At 38.8% G+C, this 15,931-nt stretch overlaps 1 protein-coding gene across 4 annotated transcripts in view; it reads right to left on the bottom strand.

The window, feature by feature from the left end:
* The window catches only part of NR3C2 (nuclear receptor subfamily 3 group C member 2), a 351,146-nt gene that overhangs the window by 19,266 nt on the left and 315,949 nt on the right, over nucleotides 1-15,931 (bottom strand). For all 4 annotated transcript variants that reach the window (XM_075860365.1, XM_075860367.1, XM_075860366.1 and 1 more), the window contains one exon: nucleotides 15,304-15,461. In XM_075860365.1, coding sequence (XP_075716480.1) covers nucleotides 15,304-15,461 — 158 coding nt within the window. The remainder of the gene's footprint in view (nucleotides 1-15,303; nucleotides 15,462-15,931) is intronic.

Here is a 15,931-nt window from a genome sequence, read left to right as displayed (position 1 = left end):
AGGTAAGACGCTTCTGATGTTGTCTCTGGGTCATGAGTGGCTTGACACAAGGAATGCAACATTTGTAGCCCATGTCCTGGATAAGTCTGTGTCTTGTTTCTCTTGAAGCACCAACTCCAGCCAGAGTCCACTCCTGGTCAATCTCCCCCAGATTCTTGAACGGCCTTTCTTGATAATCCTTTCAAGGCTGCGGTTATCCCTGTTGCTTGTGCACCTTTTTCTACCACACTTTTTCCTTCCTCTCAACTCTCCATTAATATGCTTGGATACAGCACTCTGTGAACAGCCAGCTTCTTCAGTAATTTCCTTTTGTGGCTTATCCTCCTTGTGGAGGGTGTTAATGACGGTCTTCTGAACAACTGTCAAGTCAGCAGTCTTCCTTATGATTGTGTAGCCTACGGAACTAGAGTGTTGGACCATTTAAAGGCTTAGGAAATGTTTGCAGGTGTTTTGTGTTGATTAGAGTGTGACACCATGAGTCTACAATCTTCAACTTTTACCCAATATTCTATTTTTCTGAGAGACTAAATTTGGGGTTTTCAATAACTGTTAGCCATAACCTTCATAGTTACATAGTTTGTACGGTTGAAAAAAGACACATGTCCATCAAGTTCAACCAAGGGATGGGAAAGGGGAAGTAAAAAATTTCTACACATAGCAGTTAATATTTTTTTGTTCTAGGAAATTATCTAAGCCTTTTTTAAAGCCATCTACTGTCCCTGCTGTGACCAGCTCCTGCGGTAGGCTATTCCATAGATTCACAGTTCTCACAGTAAAGAAGGCTTGTCGCCTCTGCAGGTTGAACCTTTTTTTCTCCAGACGGAGGGAGTGCCCCCTTGTTTTTTGAGGGGGTTTTACATGGAACAGGATTTCACCATATTTTTTGTATGCGCCATTCATATATTTATATAAGTTAATCATGTCCCCCCTTAGTCGTCTTTTCTCAAGGCTAAATAGGTTTAGTTCTTTTAATCTTTCCTCATAACTTAGATTCTCCATGCCCCTTATTAGCTTCGTTGCTCTTCTTTGTATTTTTTCCAACTCCAGGGCATCCTTTCTATGAACTGGAGCCCAGAACTGGACTGCATATTCTAGATGAGGCCTCACTAATGCTTTGTAAAGTGGTAATATTACCTCCCTGTCCCGCGAGTCCATGCCTCTTTTGATACACGACAATATTTTGCTGGCCTTTGAAGCAGCTGATTGACACTGCATGCTGAAATTTAGTTTATGATTTACAAGTACACCCAGATCCTTCTCAACAATTGACTCCCCCAGTGTAGCTTCCCCGAGGACATATGATGCATGCAGGTTGTTGGTACCCAGATGCATAACTTTACATTTATCTACATTAAACGTCATTTGCCAAGTGGACGGCCAAACACTTCGTTTGTTTAAATCTGCCTGCAATTCACAAACATCTTCCATAGTCTGAACTATATTACATAGCTTGGTGTCATCTGCAAAAATAGAAATAGTGCTATTAATCCCATCCTCTATATCATTAATAAATAAGTTGAATAATAGTGGTCCCAGCACTGAACCCTGGGGTACACCACTTATAACTGGGGACCATTCAGAGTAGGAATCATTGACCACAACTCTCTGGATACGGTCCTTGAGCCAATTCTCAATCCAATTACAAACTATACTTTCTAAACCTATAGTCCTTAATTTACCCATTAGATGTCTATGAGGGACAGTGTCAAATGCCTTTGCAAAGTCCAAAAACACTATATCCACAGCGGCCCCTCTGTCTAGACTTCTGCTTACCTCTTCATAAAAACAAAATCAGGTTGGTTTGACAGCTTCTGTCCTTTGTAAAACCATGCTGGCTGTCACTTATAATACTATTTATTGTCACATAATTCTGTATATAGTCCCTCAATAGCCCCTCAAACATTTTCCCCACAATTGATGTTAAGCTTACTGGTCTATAATTACCCGGCGAAGACCTAGTGCCCTTTTTGAAAATAGGCACCACATTTGCCCTGCGCCAGTCCCTTGGCACTATACCACTCATGAGAGACTCTCTAAATATTATGAAGAGGGGGACAGAAATAACTGAACTAAGCTCTTTAAGAACTCTAGGGTGTAACCCATCTGGTCCCGGGGCCTTGTGTACATTTATTTTATTTAATTTAGCTTGGACCATATCTACATTCATCCAATTCAGTATATCAACTGATATATTAACAGCACTGGCACCGGCTACATCAGCTGCTCCTTCTGTTGTATATACAGAGCGGAAGAACCCATTTAGTAACTCTGCCTCCTCTTGATCCCCTGTGACCAACTCCCCATTACCATTATCTAGGGGTCCTACATGTTCAAACCTTGGCTTTTTTGCATTTATATGCTTGAAGAATTTTTTAGGATTTGTTTTACTATCCTTGGCCACCTGCCTTTCATTTTGTATTTTTGCTGATTTTATTACATTTTTACAGATTTTATTAAGCTCTTTATATTTTACAAAGGCTACAGCTGTACCCTCAGATTAGTATTTTTTAAATGCCCTTTTTTTGTCATGTATTGCCCCTTTCACAGAAGGTGTAAGCCATGTGGGGTTTAAATTTAGTCGTTTATACTGGTTACCTGTAGGAATACATTTTGCACTATAATTACCCAAAGTAGATTTGAAAATCTCCCATTTATCATTTGTCCCATTATTTGACATTAGTTCTTCCCAGTCTATATCCTGAATTGCAGCCCTCATCCTGGGGAAATTGGCTTTCTTAAAATTAAATGTTTTTGCCCTCCCAGCCTGCGTTTGTTTTTTACAGTATAGGTAAAATGTAACTATATTATGATCACTGTTACCGAGGTTTTCACGAACATTGATATTCCCAACAAGCTCTGCATTATTAGAAATGACCAGATCCAACAGAGCTTCACCTCTAGTCGGGTCTTCCACAAACTGGCCCATAAAATTTTCCTGTAACAGGTTGAGGAAATGTCTCCCCTTTGCAGTTGAAGCCGAACCATGACACCAATTAATATCCCGGAAATTAAAATCTCCCATTATCACAACAGTACCCGCCTGTGCAGCCCGCTCCATCTGTTTATATATTTGACCTTCCATCTCCTCAGTTATATTGGGGGGTCTATAGATTACACCAAAAGTAATTTTTTCAGTGTTTACTTCCCTTTGTAATTCCACCCACAAGGTTTCAACCTCCTCACAGTATTCACCCTCTAATGTCTCATTTACACTCACCTTCATATCGCTTCTCACATACAGACATACACCACCACCTTTCCTATTTGCCCTGTCTTTCCGAAACAGTGTAAAACCCTGTAGATTTACAGCCCAGTCATGTGAAGAGTCCAGCCATGTTTCAGCAACACCAACTATATCTATATCTTCTTCCAGTATTAAGGCCTCCAGCTCCCCCATTTTGCTTGCTAGACTTCTGGCATTTGTGAACATACACTTTAACTTGCCTTTAAATGTTTCAATTTCACTATCAGAAATGTGATTATTTGACATTTGGGCCTTTTTATTTTCACTGCTGTTTTGTAACGAAAGGATCTCCTTATCAAGCTTGTTGCATAGTCCTCTCCCCACCGTCTGTCTCTCCCCCCACCAATATAGTCTGACCCCTAACCTAACTACCCCTTTATTTCCTACATTGGCCTCCCTCCTCAGCCCTAGTTTCAACATTAAAAGAAAAAAAATGCTGGAAATAGATCACTCTGTGTGTAATGAATCTATATAATATGAGTTTCACTTTTTGTATTGAATTACTGAAATAAATGAACTTGCTGATATTCTAACCGTCAATCTGTTAGCAGAATACAGGCTGTTTTATGGCAGCCTGTGCCTGAAATTTATAAATACATTGATAACTGGGTGTTACTATTCCCCTTGTGGTGGTGTCCCTACACTGTTTGGACATTGCCACTCTGTGAAGAGACACACCCCCAACTGGTAACATCCAGTTGTCAATGTATTCATAAATTTCTACGAGGAAAAACGGAGGAACGGCACAACACAGAGTTCTTGGAAAAGATGCTCCAGAATTATTTTATGGGGAATATAATTATTTACTACAACAGACATGTTAGAAGAGGCGACAGATCCTCTTTAATGTTGAATGTGGGTCGAATGAAAGTCGCAACGTGAATTTTTTTTTATTCCCTATGGGAAGTTAGATGTGACTTTGACTATTACAGACATTTCTACGTGGTTGGAAATTCTGTTATAGTCGCGAAAGGAATAAAAAATAAATAAAAATCACACTGCGACCATAAATTTAATGAAACAAGCATATGACTTTAAATTGTCCTGAAGCCCTGGACACATGTTATGTCCAACTGGTGTTTATAACTTAATCTTCCTTCTTAAAAGTTTTTTTTCCCCCATCTTTAAAGGGTCACTAAACCCAAAATACAAAGCTTATATAAAAGAGACGACAGCAGGTGCCTTTAACATCATTGTAGAATCATAGGATATAAAACTGCTCACATGTACTGCAATAAATGCAACTAGAGGTCACTCCACCAGTAGGTCAGCCACTGCCGTCAGCATCCTTGTAGGACTTGCTGAGCTGCATACACACAAGGGAGAGCAGTATCTAGCTACAGATGGCGCTACTTGTAGAAGATGGATAGTCACAGTGAAAATACATACTCCGTATGGGTCTACATTGCTTATTTACACTGCTATGCACTGGTAAAATATGCATGTTACTTAAAATGTGATCGCAGTTTTTGGTGCAGTTTTTTTTTTATTAGACTTGGTTTCCACAGTGCAGATTTGCTGCAGATTTTTGATGCTCCCCCCGCCCCCCCCCCCCCCCCAACCAGAAGATCCAGGAGAGCAGGCTTTTCTTTATATAGTTCTTCTGTTTAGGTTCCGTTCCTGGTTTTGGCTAAAAAAAAATGCATGCAAAATCTGCAGCAAATCTGCACTGTGGGAACCCAACATTAGAGTTATTCTAAATTGTTCCTAGAAATGCTACTTATTAAAATCTATGGAGTAGAACCACGAAATGTGAATACAACATGCCATATTACAAAAGTATTCTCTCTAAAAAGTATTACTTTTAATAGAGTGCCTCGCAGGGACACTATACAGTGGCACATGGATTGTCTACCAGTCTAATACTTTAGGTCAAGTCCACAAGGGACAGTTGTACTGTTTTTCATATAAAGCCACAGTGGATCATAGAGAATGGAAAAGTATAAAGAGACGTTTCTGGATATAACCTTAGTTTCGGCTTTTGGTGAAACTATACTGTGATCTCTTGAAGTGCAGCAGTAACAAAGTAACGGTTTCAATGTTATCTATTAATTGTCAAAATATTGATATCACAACAATTAGCACAGCAGATGTAAGAACAGTTTTATAATGATCCCCAATGAGCGCTAACAAGATTTTCCACAGAAGTGATAAGAATCGCACCTTCAGTCTATCCAGACACCCACCAGATATTTACAATCCACGCTGTATCAGATACAACACATTACCCTAAAGCAAGTGTATTCTGGGGCTGGATGTTCAACCATCCACTTTTATTCCTAATGCAGATTATACATAAGTCGGTTCCGTTGGCAGTATAAAACGTGCAGGACATGAAGAACCTGCGTTTCTAAAACATTGCCCCTCATCAATAGTCATGGTAAAAAGAAGGAAACATCACAGTCCAGCCTTAAACTATTGGAAGATCACAATATAAATACATTATGCATATTTTTTGACAAAGGGCACGGACAACTGCAGGTTTCAAAATCTATGAGACATCTAAAAGAGCGGTACAAGTAGGCCAAAACTTTTGCCAACTTTTAAAATGCGCAGTGTAGTTAAAGAGAATATTTGCAACCTATTCCTTTCATATAATGTAAACGGCTAAGTGTCTTACTCTGGCATTGTAAAAGGAAGATGTGCTTTTAGTAAAATATATCATTGCCAGGGGAATACGGTCTTCTGCCTCCCACATCGCTTCTCAAAGAAAAGGAGCAAAAAAACACTTGAGAAAAATAATTCCATATGTTAGTTCTTTAAACAACACCAAGTTGTAGTATTACGGCATGTCCTGAAGTGCACTCCTCTCACCCTATGATCGTGTATGAAACAAATAATGAACACACATTGGAGTCAGAGGTACTCTCGCATGCCAGCAGCAATATAACAAGCCTCAGTACAGTCAAAAGTTGAGCTCAGCATCAAATAAAATGACCACATATTGCTTCAACAAGACAGACACAGATCGCTTCTGCCTGCTCCAAGATATAGATTACCACCATTTTTTTAGCCTCATAAAAGTAAAACTACCTTGAAGCAGATTTTTTTTTTAGAACCATGTACAAGGAAATAAGGGGTCTTAGCACCTCATTTCAACTTGGCAACGTCAAGCCATTCAGGTAGCACAGTCAAAACAATCATAGTCCAGCATAGTCACAAAGGACTTCTTTTCAAATCTTTGTAATAAAACGTAATACAATAATGCAAGAAACAGCCAAATAAAAGAGTTTAGAACAATTCACATAATACTATACAAACATTTTTAATAAGCTGCATATCCCAGATAAGACCAGATGTCAAATATCCGAATACCAAAATACAGTAATAATGTAGTTACACTGCAATACTAATGGTATGAGGAAAAATAAATGTAAAAAAACATAAATTACAGATATCTAAAATGAATAATAAAAAGGGTAAATGCAATAATTATTCCTTCATCTATCTGTCACCACACAGTGCAAAATCTCAGCTAGTACAGCCAGTGATGTTGGGTGTGGTGACATCATTATGTTACCCGATCTGCATGCTGATGTCATCTGTAATAACTGTAGGGGAACCAAAGGGACATCTAGAAATTAAAACCTCTCTCTTAATAAAACAAGTGCTGGAGCTTAGATTTCATTTGGTTTTAATATTTTATAATACTCTATATTATATTATTTTAATTTGTAGTTGGAGATTAGAGCCAGTAAAGGAAAATGTGAACGCTATCACATTATTATTAGAAAAATGTGATGAAAAGCTGCACTTTCTACATGCTGTTAATCCAGGATAGGGGCTCAGGGAACAATCCCTCAAAACTAGCGACCAAAGTAATGCCTGCTAGTACCACCTCGCTTTCTAAATATTCATTATTTCATTTGATAACCTTTTAAAGGATAACGGTCATATTATAAAACTTCTGACATGCCATAATGGCATGTCAGAATTTTCGGTAGGAATCCAAGTTCGGAGACCCTCAACTATTAGTAAAATGAAGGGGTACATGCGTTCTTCTGATTAATGTGCCCCTTTGGCCTCCATTATCATTTGTTGGCTCTCTTTGGAGTACCGTGTATGAACTTTAGAAAGCATATAGAAAGTCTACAGGTCATACATGGTTATTGAGAACGGTCAGATAACTTAGCAGAATGCCTGTACCTCTTTGTTCTAGTTTTTAGTGGGGGTTTCAGTACCTGGACCCTACTGATCAAAACTTCTACATCTACAAGTGTTTAGTATAAAGACATAATGGGAAAATTATATGATATCAAACTACGAATGAGGGAAAACTGTGGGTAAAGCTCTAGTGTGAAAATAGGAAAAATTTGCACTTGTGAATTATTCCAGAGAAACAGATGTTAAAGTTATCAGAGAGTGGAGCAAAAGACAAATGTTTTAAATTCTGACTTTAGTTTTCTGGAGCTGAGGAGGGTTGCTAGACTTGGATCAGATCTAAGAGTCTGAACATATAGTACTATGTCATATACTACAATATACGGGGATAGGCAAAAGGTGGCCCAACATAGTATTAGGTTAAGTAGGTGCTCAACATAAACTGGCCATCAAGTGTATAAGATGTTCTTATAAACATAAGTTAGGCTTCGTTCAAATCTGCGTTAGAGCTCCGTTCCGACGGAGCTTTCCGTCGGAACGGAGCCCTGACAGACACAAACGAAAACCATAGTTTTCTGTTTCCATCACCATTGATTTCAATGGTGACGGATGTGGTGCCAATGGTTTCCGTTTGTCTCCGTTGTGCAAGAGTTCCATCGTTTTGACGGAATCAATACTGTAGTCGACTGAGCTATTCATTCCGTCAAAATGACAGAACCCTTGCACAACGGAGACAAACGGAAACCATTGGCACCGGATCAGTCACCATTGAAATCAATGGTGATGGAAACGGAAACCTATGGTTTCCGTTTGTGTCGGTCAGGGCTCCGTTCCCACGGAAAGTTCTGACAAAACGAAGCCTTAGTGGGTAAATTTTCACACATGCAAGCCTTGAGATCATATATAGGCATTTTCGTTCCATTTGATTAACTTCCTGTTGCCCTGTACATCCATTTGCCACTTTAGGCAGTAAACCGTGTCATGTATACTACTGAAGGAGTCCCAAAACAATGCTGGAGATTATTTCCCATTGCTACGTTGCTCTATTATTGGATCCTGAAGCAGCACACGAAGGCAGAAAGTGTAACCTCTAAAAGAGTGACAGAACCAGCTCCTGAATTGATGATGCCTACTTGACTGATTCAAGAGACGTAACAGCCTAGCTGACGGATTCTTCCTATAGCTCATCAAATTTTTGATTGAAGACTTTGCCCTGCTTCCCTGTGCCTTTCCCGAAACTATGCCCTATTAGCCACTATAGCTCAGGCTCTTATTGCAAATACGTACAGTACTATGCAAAAGATTTAATAGTTTTTTTTGTTTTGTTAATTAACAAAATACAAAGTGAATGAACAGAAGAGAAATCTAAATCAAATCAATAATGGGTGCGACCAACTTTTTCCTTCAAAACAGCATCAATTCTTCTACGTACACTTGCACAAATTCATGGATTTTGTAGGATTATATTCAGGTGTATGATTAACCAATTATACCAAACAGGTGATAATGACCTTCATTTTCATATGTAGGTTGCATCAGTCATTAAAGTGTAATTAAACGTTCGACAAACTTCTGTCATGTCATAGTGACATGTCAGAAGTTTTGATTGATGGGGGTCCGAGCACCGAGACCCCCACTAATAGCTAAAATGAAGTGGAAGAAGAACCTGTGTGAGCGCTCAGCCGCTTGGTTTCTGTTCGGCCTTTTCTGGAAATCAATGTATCGGAGTACGGGCTCAATAGAAAGTATATGAGCCCGTACTCCACTATATCACAGCTTTCCGGAAAAAAACTAACAGAAACTAAGCAGCTGAGCGCTCACATGAGCCCTTCTGCCACTTAATTTTAGCGATTGGTGGGGGTCACAGCTCTTTTGAAGAAGCACAAAGAAACCGGCAAAGTTGAGGACCGTAGATGCAGTGGTTGGCCAAGCAAACAGTGCAGCAGATAAGACGCATCATGCTTACTTCCTTTTGAAATCTGAAGATGTCCAGCAGTGCCATCAGCTCAGAACTGGCAGAAACCAGTGGTAACCAGGCAGACCGTTCGGAGAAGTCTGGCCAGAAGTGGTCTTCATGGAAGAATTGCGGACAAAAAGCAAGACCTTTGACATGCAAACAAGGCCAAGCGACTCAACTATGCACAAAAACATAGGAACTGGTGTGCCTAAAAAAATGGCATCTCCTCAGTGCTCTGGACTGAGGAGTAAAAATTTTAAATATGTGGCTGTAACATAAGGCAGTTTGTTCTCCAAAGGGCTGGAGAGCGGTACAATAATGTGTCTGTAGGCAATAGTGAAGCATGGTGGAGGTTCCTTGCAAGTGTGGGGCTGCATTTCAGTATATGGAGTTGGGGATTTGGTAAGGGTTAATGGTGTTCTTAAGGGCTTATTTACATGAACGTTGTATACGTCCGTGTGACGGCCGTCATACAGACACACGTATTTCAATGGGGCCATTCAGACGGCCGTTGTTCTAAAGGACCGTGTGAAGAGTCCGTTGAAAAATAGAACATGTCCTATTTTATTACCTTTTAACGGATCCCTTAATAGACTCAAGACTATGAGAGCTTCATGAAAACGGGTCCTGCATGGGTGCAACTCGGACGTGAAAAACTGCAGTTTTTCATGTCTGAGTTTACACTTGGTCGTCTGAATTCGGCCTAATGCTGAGAAATACAGGCAGATACTTATCCATCATCCAATACCATCAGGGAGGCGTCTGATTGGCTGTATGTTTGTGGTCGCTGTCCTTCTGCAGAATAAATTTGGAGCCAATGTCATTAAGAACGATCTTCAGCGAAAAGAAGAACAAGGAGTCCTGGAAGTAATGATATCTCAACATCAGAGAGTCTGTCTGGGATTAAATGAAGAGACAGAAGGATTTGAGTAAGCCTACATCCACAGAAGATCTGTGGTTAGTTCTCCAAGATGTTTGGAACAATCTCCCTGTCGAGTTCCTTAGAAAACCGTGTGCAAGTGTACCAAGAAGAATTGATGCGGTTTTGAATGCAAAGGGTGGTCACAACAAATATTAATTTCATTTAGATTTCTCTTCTGTTCATTCACTTTGTATTTTAACTGCTAAAAAAACAAACAACTATTAACAAATTTTTTAAAGCATTCTTACGTTGCAGCATTTTTCCACAACTGCCTAAAACTTTTACACAGTACTGTATATTAGGTAAACACTCTCTCTCATTATAGACTCTGTACGGTTATTTAAAATGGTTGTAATCTATTTATTGCTTGTTTATTTAAAACGTCGACATGCAGCAAACATTGAAATTGTTAGACTGCCTCTGTTTTATGATAATTGTATCTATTTCCCTTTGAGTCACTGTGTGATGTGTTGGCAGTGGCATGCCATAATTTTATGTATCTGGAATTTTGATTTCCCCAACTGGATCCCCACCCCATATCCTTTCCTTTCTTGTATAGGTTTTAACAGATATGGTATGCAGTTGTACTGATGCATGGCTTAATATTCAGATGGTGATTCAGAATGCTTTTTTCTTGGGTACCCTGCTTAAAATTGTAATGGTCTATCTGGGCCTGCTTTTCTACAAAAAGGAAAAAAAAAACTGCTGTTTTTTCTTTGAAAGTTGACAGAGCGGTTTTGAAGTGATCCTCATATGAAGATTATACCGGAGGGTTTACTCTTAGTAGTGTGCTTACGGATTAATACGACCATCACCATGCACAAAAACAGAAGGCCTTGCCGGAAAATCACAGGGAGCACATACTTATATATATATATGGCTACATAGTTGATAAGGATGAAAAAAAGACAGGTCCATCAAGCCTAACCTTTAATTCTACCTTGTTAATCCAGAGGAAGGCAAAGCACCTATGAGGTTAATGCTAATTGCCTCCTCAGGGGAAAAAAATCCTCCCTGACTCCAAATATGGAAATCAGAATAAATCCCCGGATCAATGTCCCATCTCCGGAATCTAGTTCCCATAAATTGTGATATTATATTTTTCAAGAAAGGCATCAAGGCTCTTGTTGTAACTTGTTCAAAGAATCAACCACCACAACATCTTGTGACAGCGTTTCATAGTCTCACTGCTGTCACAGTAAAAAAAATCCCTGTCTATGATTATGGTGAAACCCTCTTTCCTCTAGACGTAGAGGATGCCCCCTTGTCATTGTTACAGCCTAGGTATAAAAGGATCATTAGAAAGATCTCTGTACTTTCAATTCATATATTTGTACATTGTACAGAGCGCCACTTATCTTTTTTCCAAACTGAATAACCCCAAGTTTGATAACGTTTCTAGGTATTGCAATCTGCCCATTCCCTTAATTACCTTGGTCGACCTCTTTTGTATCCACTTTCGTTTAGCCATGTCATTCTGCTTAAAAGTTTGTACACAATTTTCCATGTGTGGTCTGACTAGTGATTTGCATACAGGCAAAACTATATTTTTTGTCATGTGCATCTATACCTCTTGATGCATTCCATGATTTTATTTGCCTTGGCAGCAGCTGCTTGGCATTGGTTGCTATGGTAAAGTTTGCTGTCCACCAATATCCCCAGGTCTTTTTCAGTAGCAGTTTTCTCAAGTGTTTACGTTTTAATGCAAAATTGTAGAATTTGCATTTATCGACATAAAATTTTATTTGCAATTTCTCTGCCCAAACCCCAGCCCCCAGCTTCCTCAAATATTATATTATCTTTTTCTGTGTTGAATACTTTACAGAGCTTAATATCATCTGCAAATATAGAAATTATACTCTGTATACTCTCTACAATGTCATTAATAAACATATTAAAAAGAAAAGGGCACATTAGTGACCCACTGGTAACTGCAACCCACTCTGAGGATGTAACATTAATAGCCACCCTTCGTTTCCTATCACAGAGCAAGTTGTTAACCCAATTGTACATATTTTCCCCAGTCCCAGCATTTTCATTTAATATACCAACCTTTTATGTGGCACGTTATGAAACGTTTTGAAAAGTCTACACCACATCCACAGCCTGACCCATGTCCAGTCTAGAACTTACCTCCTCATAGAAGAGGATTAGATTGGTTTGACAGGACCGATCCCTCATAAACCCATGCTGAGTTATAAGTGTATTTTCATTGAGATACTCCAGGATAGCATCCTTTTAACCCCTTCTCGACCAGCCCAGGTAGATTAATGGGCTGCAGCGTTGGTCCTTGTGCCTGCAGCCCATTAATCTATGTGTGCTCCTAATGGAGCGCACAGGCATTCCTTGCAGCCCGGCATCTGTCAGTACTGGCTGCTACTATCAGCCTTAATACTGAGGGAAGACATCGGGTTCGATCACAGCTGTGATACCTGCCAATTAACCCTTTAAATGCGGTGGTCAATAGTGACCACCGCATTTAAGGAGTAACAACATCACCCCCCCCACAACGCGATTGCGGAGTGCTGATGGTTGCAATGGCAACCGGAGGCCTAGCAAAGGCCTCCGGGTCTGCCATTTACGGAAGGCGATTAGGTCCTGCCAGAGGCAGGATACGCTGCCGATCAGTGTGAAACTGACAGGTATAACTCCCTGCAATTCATAAGTATTGCACGGTATTACAACAACGATCCAACAGTTGGATCTTCAAGTCCCTAGTGGGACTAAAAAATAAATTAAAAAAAAAAAAGTTTAAAAATAAAATAAAATGTTGTACAAAAATAAAAAGTAAAAGTTCCAAGTAATAAAATTAAAAAAATCGCCCGTTCCCCCTTATAATGTCCTTTATTATTCGAAAAAAAATGAAAGTAAATAAACTATGCATAATTGGTATCGCCATGTCCATAACAGCCTGAACTATAAAAATATAATGTTATTTATCCCGCACGCTGATCACCGTAAAACAAAATAAAAAAAATACCAGAAACTATTTTTTAGTTACTTCAGCTACCCAAAAATTTTATATATAAGGATCAAAAAGTTGCATGCACCCAAAAAAGGTACCAATAAAAACCACAATTTGATCCGCAAGAAATAAACCCTCACACAGCTTTCTTGATGGAAAAATAAAAAAAAGTTATGGCTCTTAGAATATAGAGAATATGGAATACAGTGTTGAACCCTACCTGAGCACCCTTCTATACGGAGTGCCGTGGTTTTTTCGATAATTCTTAGAATATCACAACACAAAAACGAAATAATTTTTTTGAAACAATGATTTTATCGTGCAAACACCGAAAAACATAAAAAAAACCTATATAAATATGGTATTGCCGTTATCGCATCGACCCGCAGAATAAACGAAACGTGATTTATAGTGAAAGGTGAACGCCGTTAAAAAAAAGAACAAAAAAACAAGAGACGTTTTCACGGCCTAATTCCACTAAATTCAGCAAAAAACCTGTGGGATAAAAATGCTCACTATACCCCTAGATAAATTATTTTAGGGTTGTAGTTTCCCAAATGGGGTCACTTTTGGGGGGTTTCCACTGATTGTCTCTCAGGGGCTTTGTAAATGCGACATGGCACCCGAAAACTATTACAGCAAACTTGAGCTCCAAAAGCCAAAAGGCGCTCCTTCCCTTCTGAGCCCTGTCCTGTATCCAAACAGCAGTAGTTTATTACCACGTATTGCCGTAATCAGGAGAAATTTATTTTCAAATGTTGGGGTGCTTTTTCTTCTTTATGCCTTGTAAAAATTTATAATTTCTACATTTTATTGGAAAAAATTTAGAGTTCAGCAAAAAAAACAAAAAACTGTGGGGTCAAAATGCTCACGATACCCCTCTATAAGTTCCTTGAGGGGTGTAGTTTGCCAAATTGTGTATTTTTGAGAGGGGTTTCCCTGTTTTGGCCCCACAAGACGCCTAAAATATATTCTAATAAAAAGGAGGCTCCAAAAACCACTAGGTGCTCCTTTGCTTCTGAGGCCGGTGTGTCAGTCCATTAGCACGTTAGGGCGACATGTGGGATATTTCTACTAAATTCAGAATCTGGGCAATTAGTATTGAGTTGCATTTCTTGAATAAAACCTTCAGTGTTACAGAAAAATGTATTTATAAATTTCACCTCCACTTTACTTTAATTCCTGTGAAACACAAAGAGTTAAGAAACGTTCTAAATGCTGTTTTGAAAACTTTGAGGGTGCAGTTTTTAAAATTGGGTTACTTATGGGGGGGTTTCTAATTTATAAGGCCCTTAAAGCCACTTCAGAACTGAACCATAAACAAATAGATTTTGCAAATTTTCTTGAAAATGTGAGAAATTGCTGCTAAAGTTCTAAGTCTTGTAACGTCCTGGAAAAATAAAAGGATGTTCAAAAAACGATGCCAACATAAAGTAGACATATGGGTAATGTTAATTAGTAACTATTTTGCGTGGTATTACCATCGGTCTTACAAGCAGATACATTTAAATTTAAAAAAAATTCAACTTTTTAAAGATTCTCCCTAAATTTTGGTGTTTTTCACAAATAAATACTGAATTTATTTACCAAATTTTTCCACTAACAAAGTACAATATATAAAGAGAAAAAATAAATAGCAGAATCACTTGGATAGGTAAAAGTATTCTCAAGTGATTACCACATAAAACAAGACGTGTCAGATTTGAAAGAAATCGGCTGCGTCCACAAGGCCAAAACAGGCTCCGTCCTGAAGGGGTTAAATACCTTTAAATATTTTAGCCACCCATATAACCAAAAAGAAAACAAACGCACAGATAGAAAACTCATTTATCGTTCTTCCTAGTCCATCTGACCCAGGTCTTCTTTGTTTAGTACTACCAGGTAGGTGAGGATTAACTAAAGGCCGTGGCATGGCTAGCTTTGACACCATTGCAGAAGAAGCTGAGGAGTGGCCTAAGTTCTACATCTTTTCACACTCTATGTCACATACCCTAGCATTGGAGAGAAAGGCAAAATGGATGTCTACTGGGACATCCTTTTTATATATACACTAAAGTCTAATGTTCAATTTCCATAACAATGCTAAATAGTCAGAAAAGGAGTAAGACACTTACATCATGCATGGAGTCGAGAAGTTTAGTTAAGTGGAAATATCGCTGCCAGCTCTGTCCAGCACTGTGTGGACTCTTCATTAATATTTTCCTCAGTTCTTTAATGTAATTCAGTCTCATTTCTTCAAACGCAGCTTGGCATCTAAGTCCATCTTTAGGAACTAGGTTGAAAAGACAATGAAAGAAGTCACTAAGCAAAAGGTTAAGTGGTAAATCATGTCATAAGAATTCATATGCAGATGACGAAGATACTAAGATACTGAAAAATACATGTCTAAAACAAATTGCCATGACATTATACACATATAGGATGTTTATCTCGTCATTAGACCCCTTGCTGAAAGAAACGGAGCAAAATGGTATCATTATGGCCCAATTCACTATATTGTAAGCATTAGGTAAGATGGAAAAAAAGGAACTTTCAGATCCCTCAGTCCTCTAGTTTTAAGAAACTACGGTCTCTCAAACGTTGCACCAACATTTAAAAATAAAATAGAAAGAATTCTACAAACAAACGGAGCTAAATTGGAACACAAAATTCTGGAGAAGTGCCCAGATTCTGGGATTGGGTTTATTAAACACAGTTGTACTATCGATCTGGATAACTTCCAATACCCTATGGGTTAGGAAG

The sequence above is a fragment of the Rhinoderma darwinii genome, chromosome 1, assembly GCF_050947455.1.
Source record: "Rhinoderma darwinii isolate aRhiDar2 chromosome 1, aRhiDar2.hap1, whole genome shotgun sequence".
Classification (NCBI taxonomy): domain Eukaryota; kingdom Metazoa; phylum Chordata; class Amphibia; order Anura; family Rhinodermatidae; genus Rhinoderma; species Rhinoderma darwinii.
The sequence above is the reverse complement of the archived record's forward strand: the minus strand, read 5'-3'. Positions and strand labels throughout refer to the sequence as shown.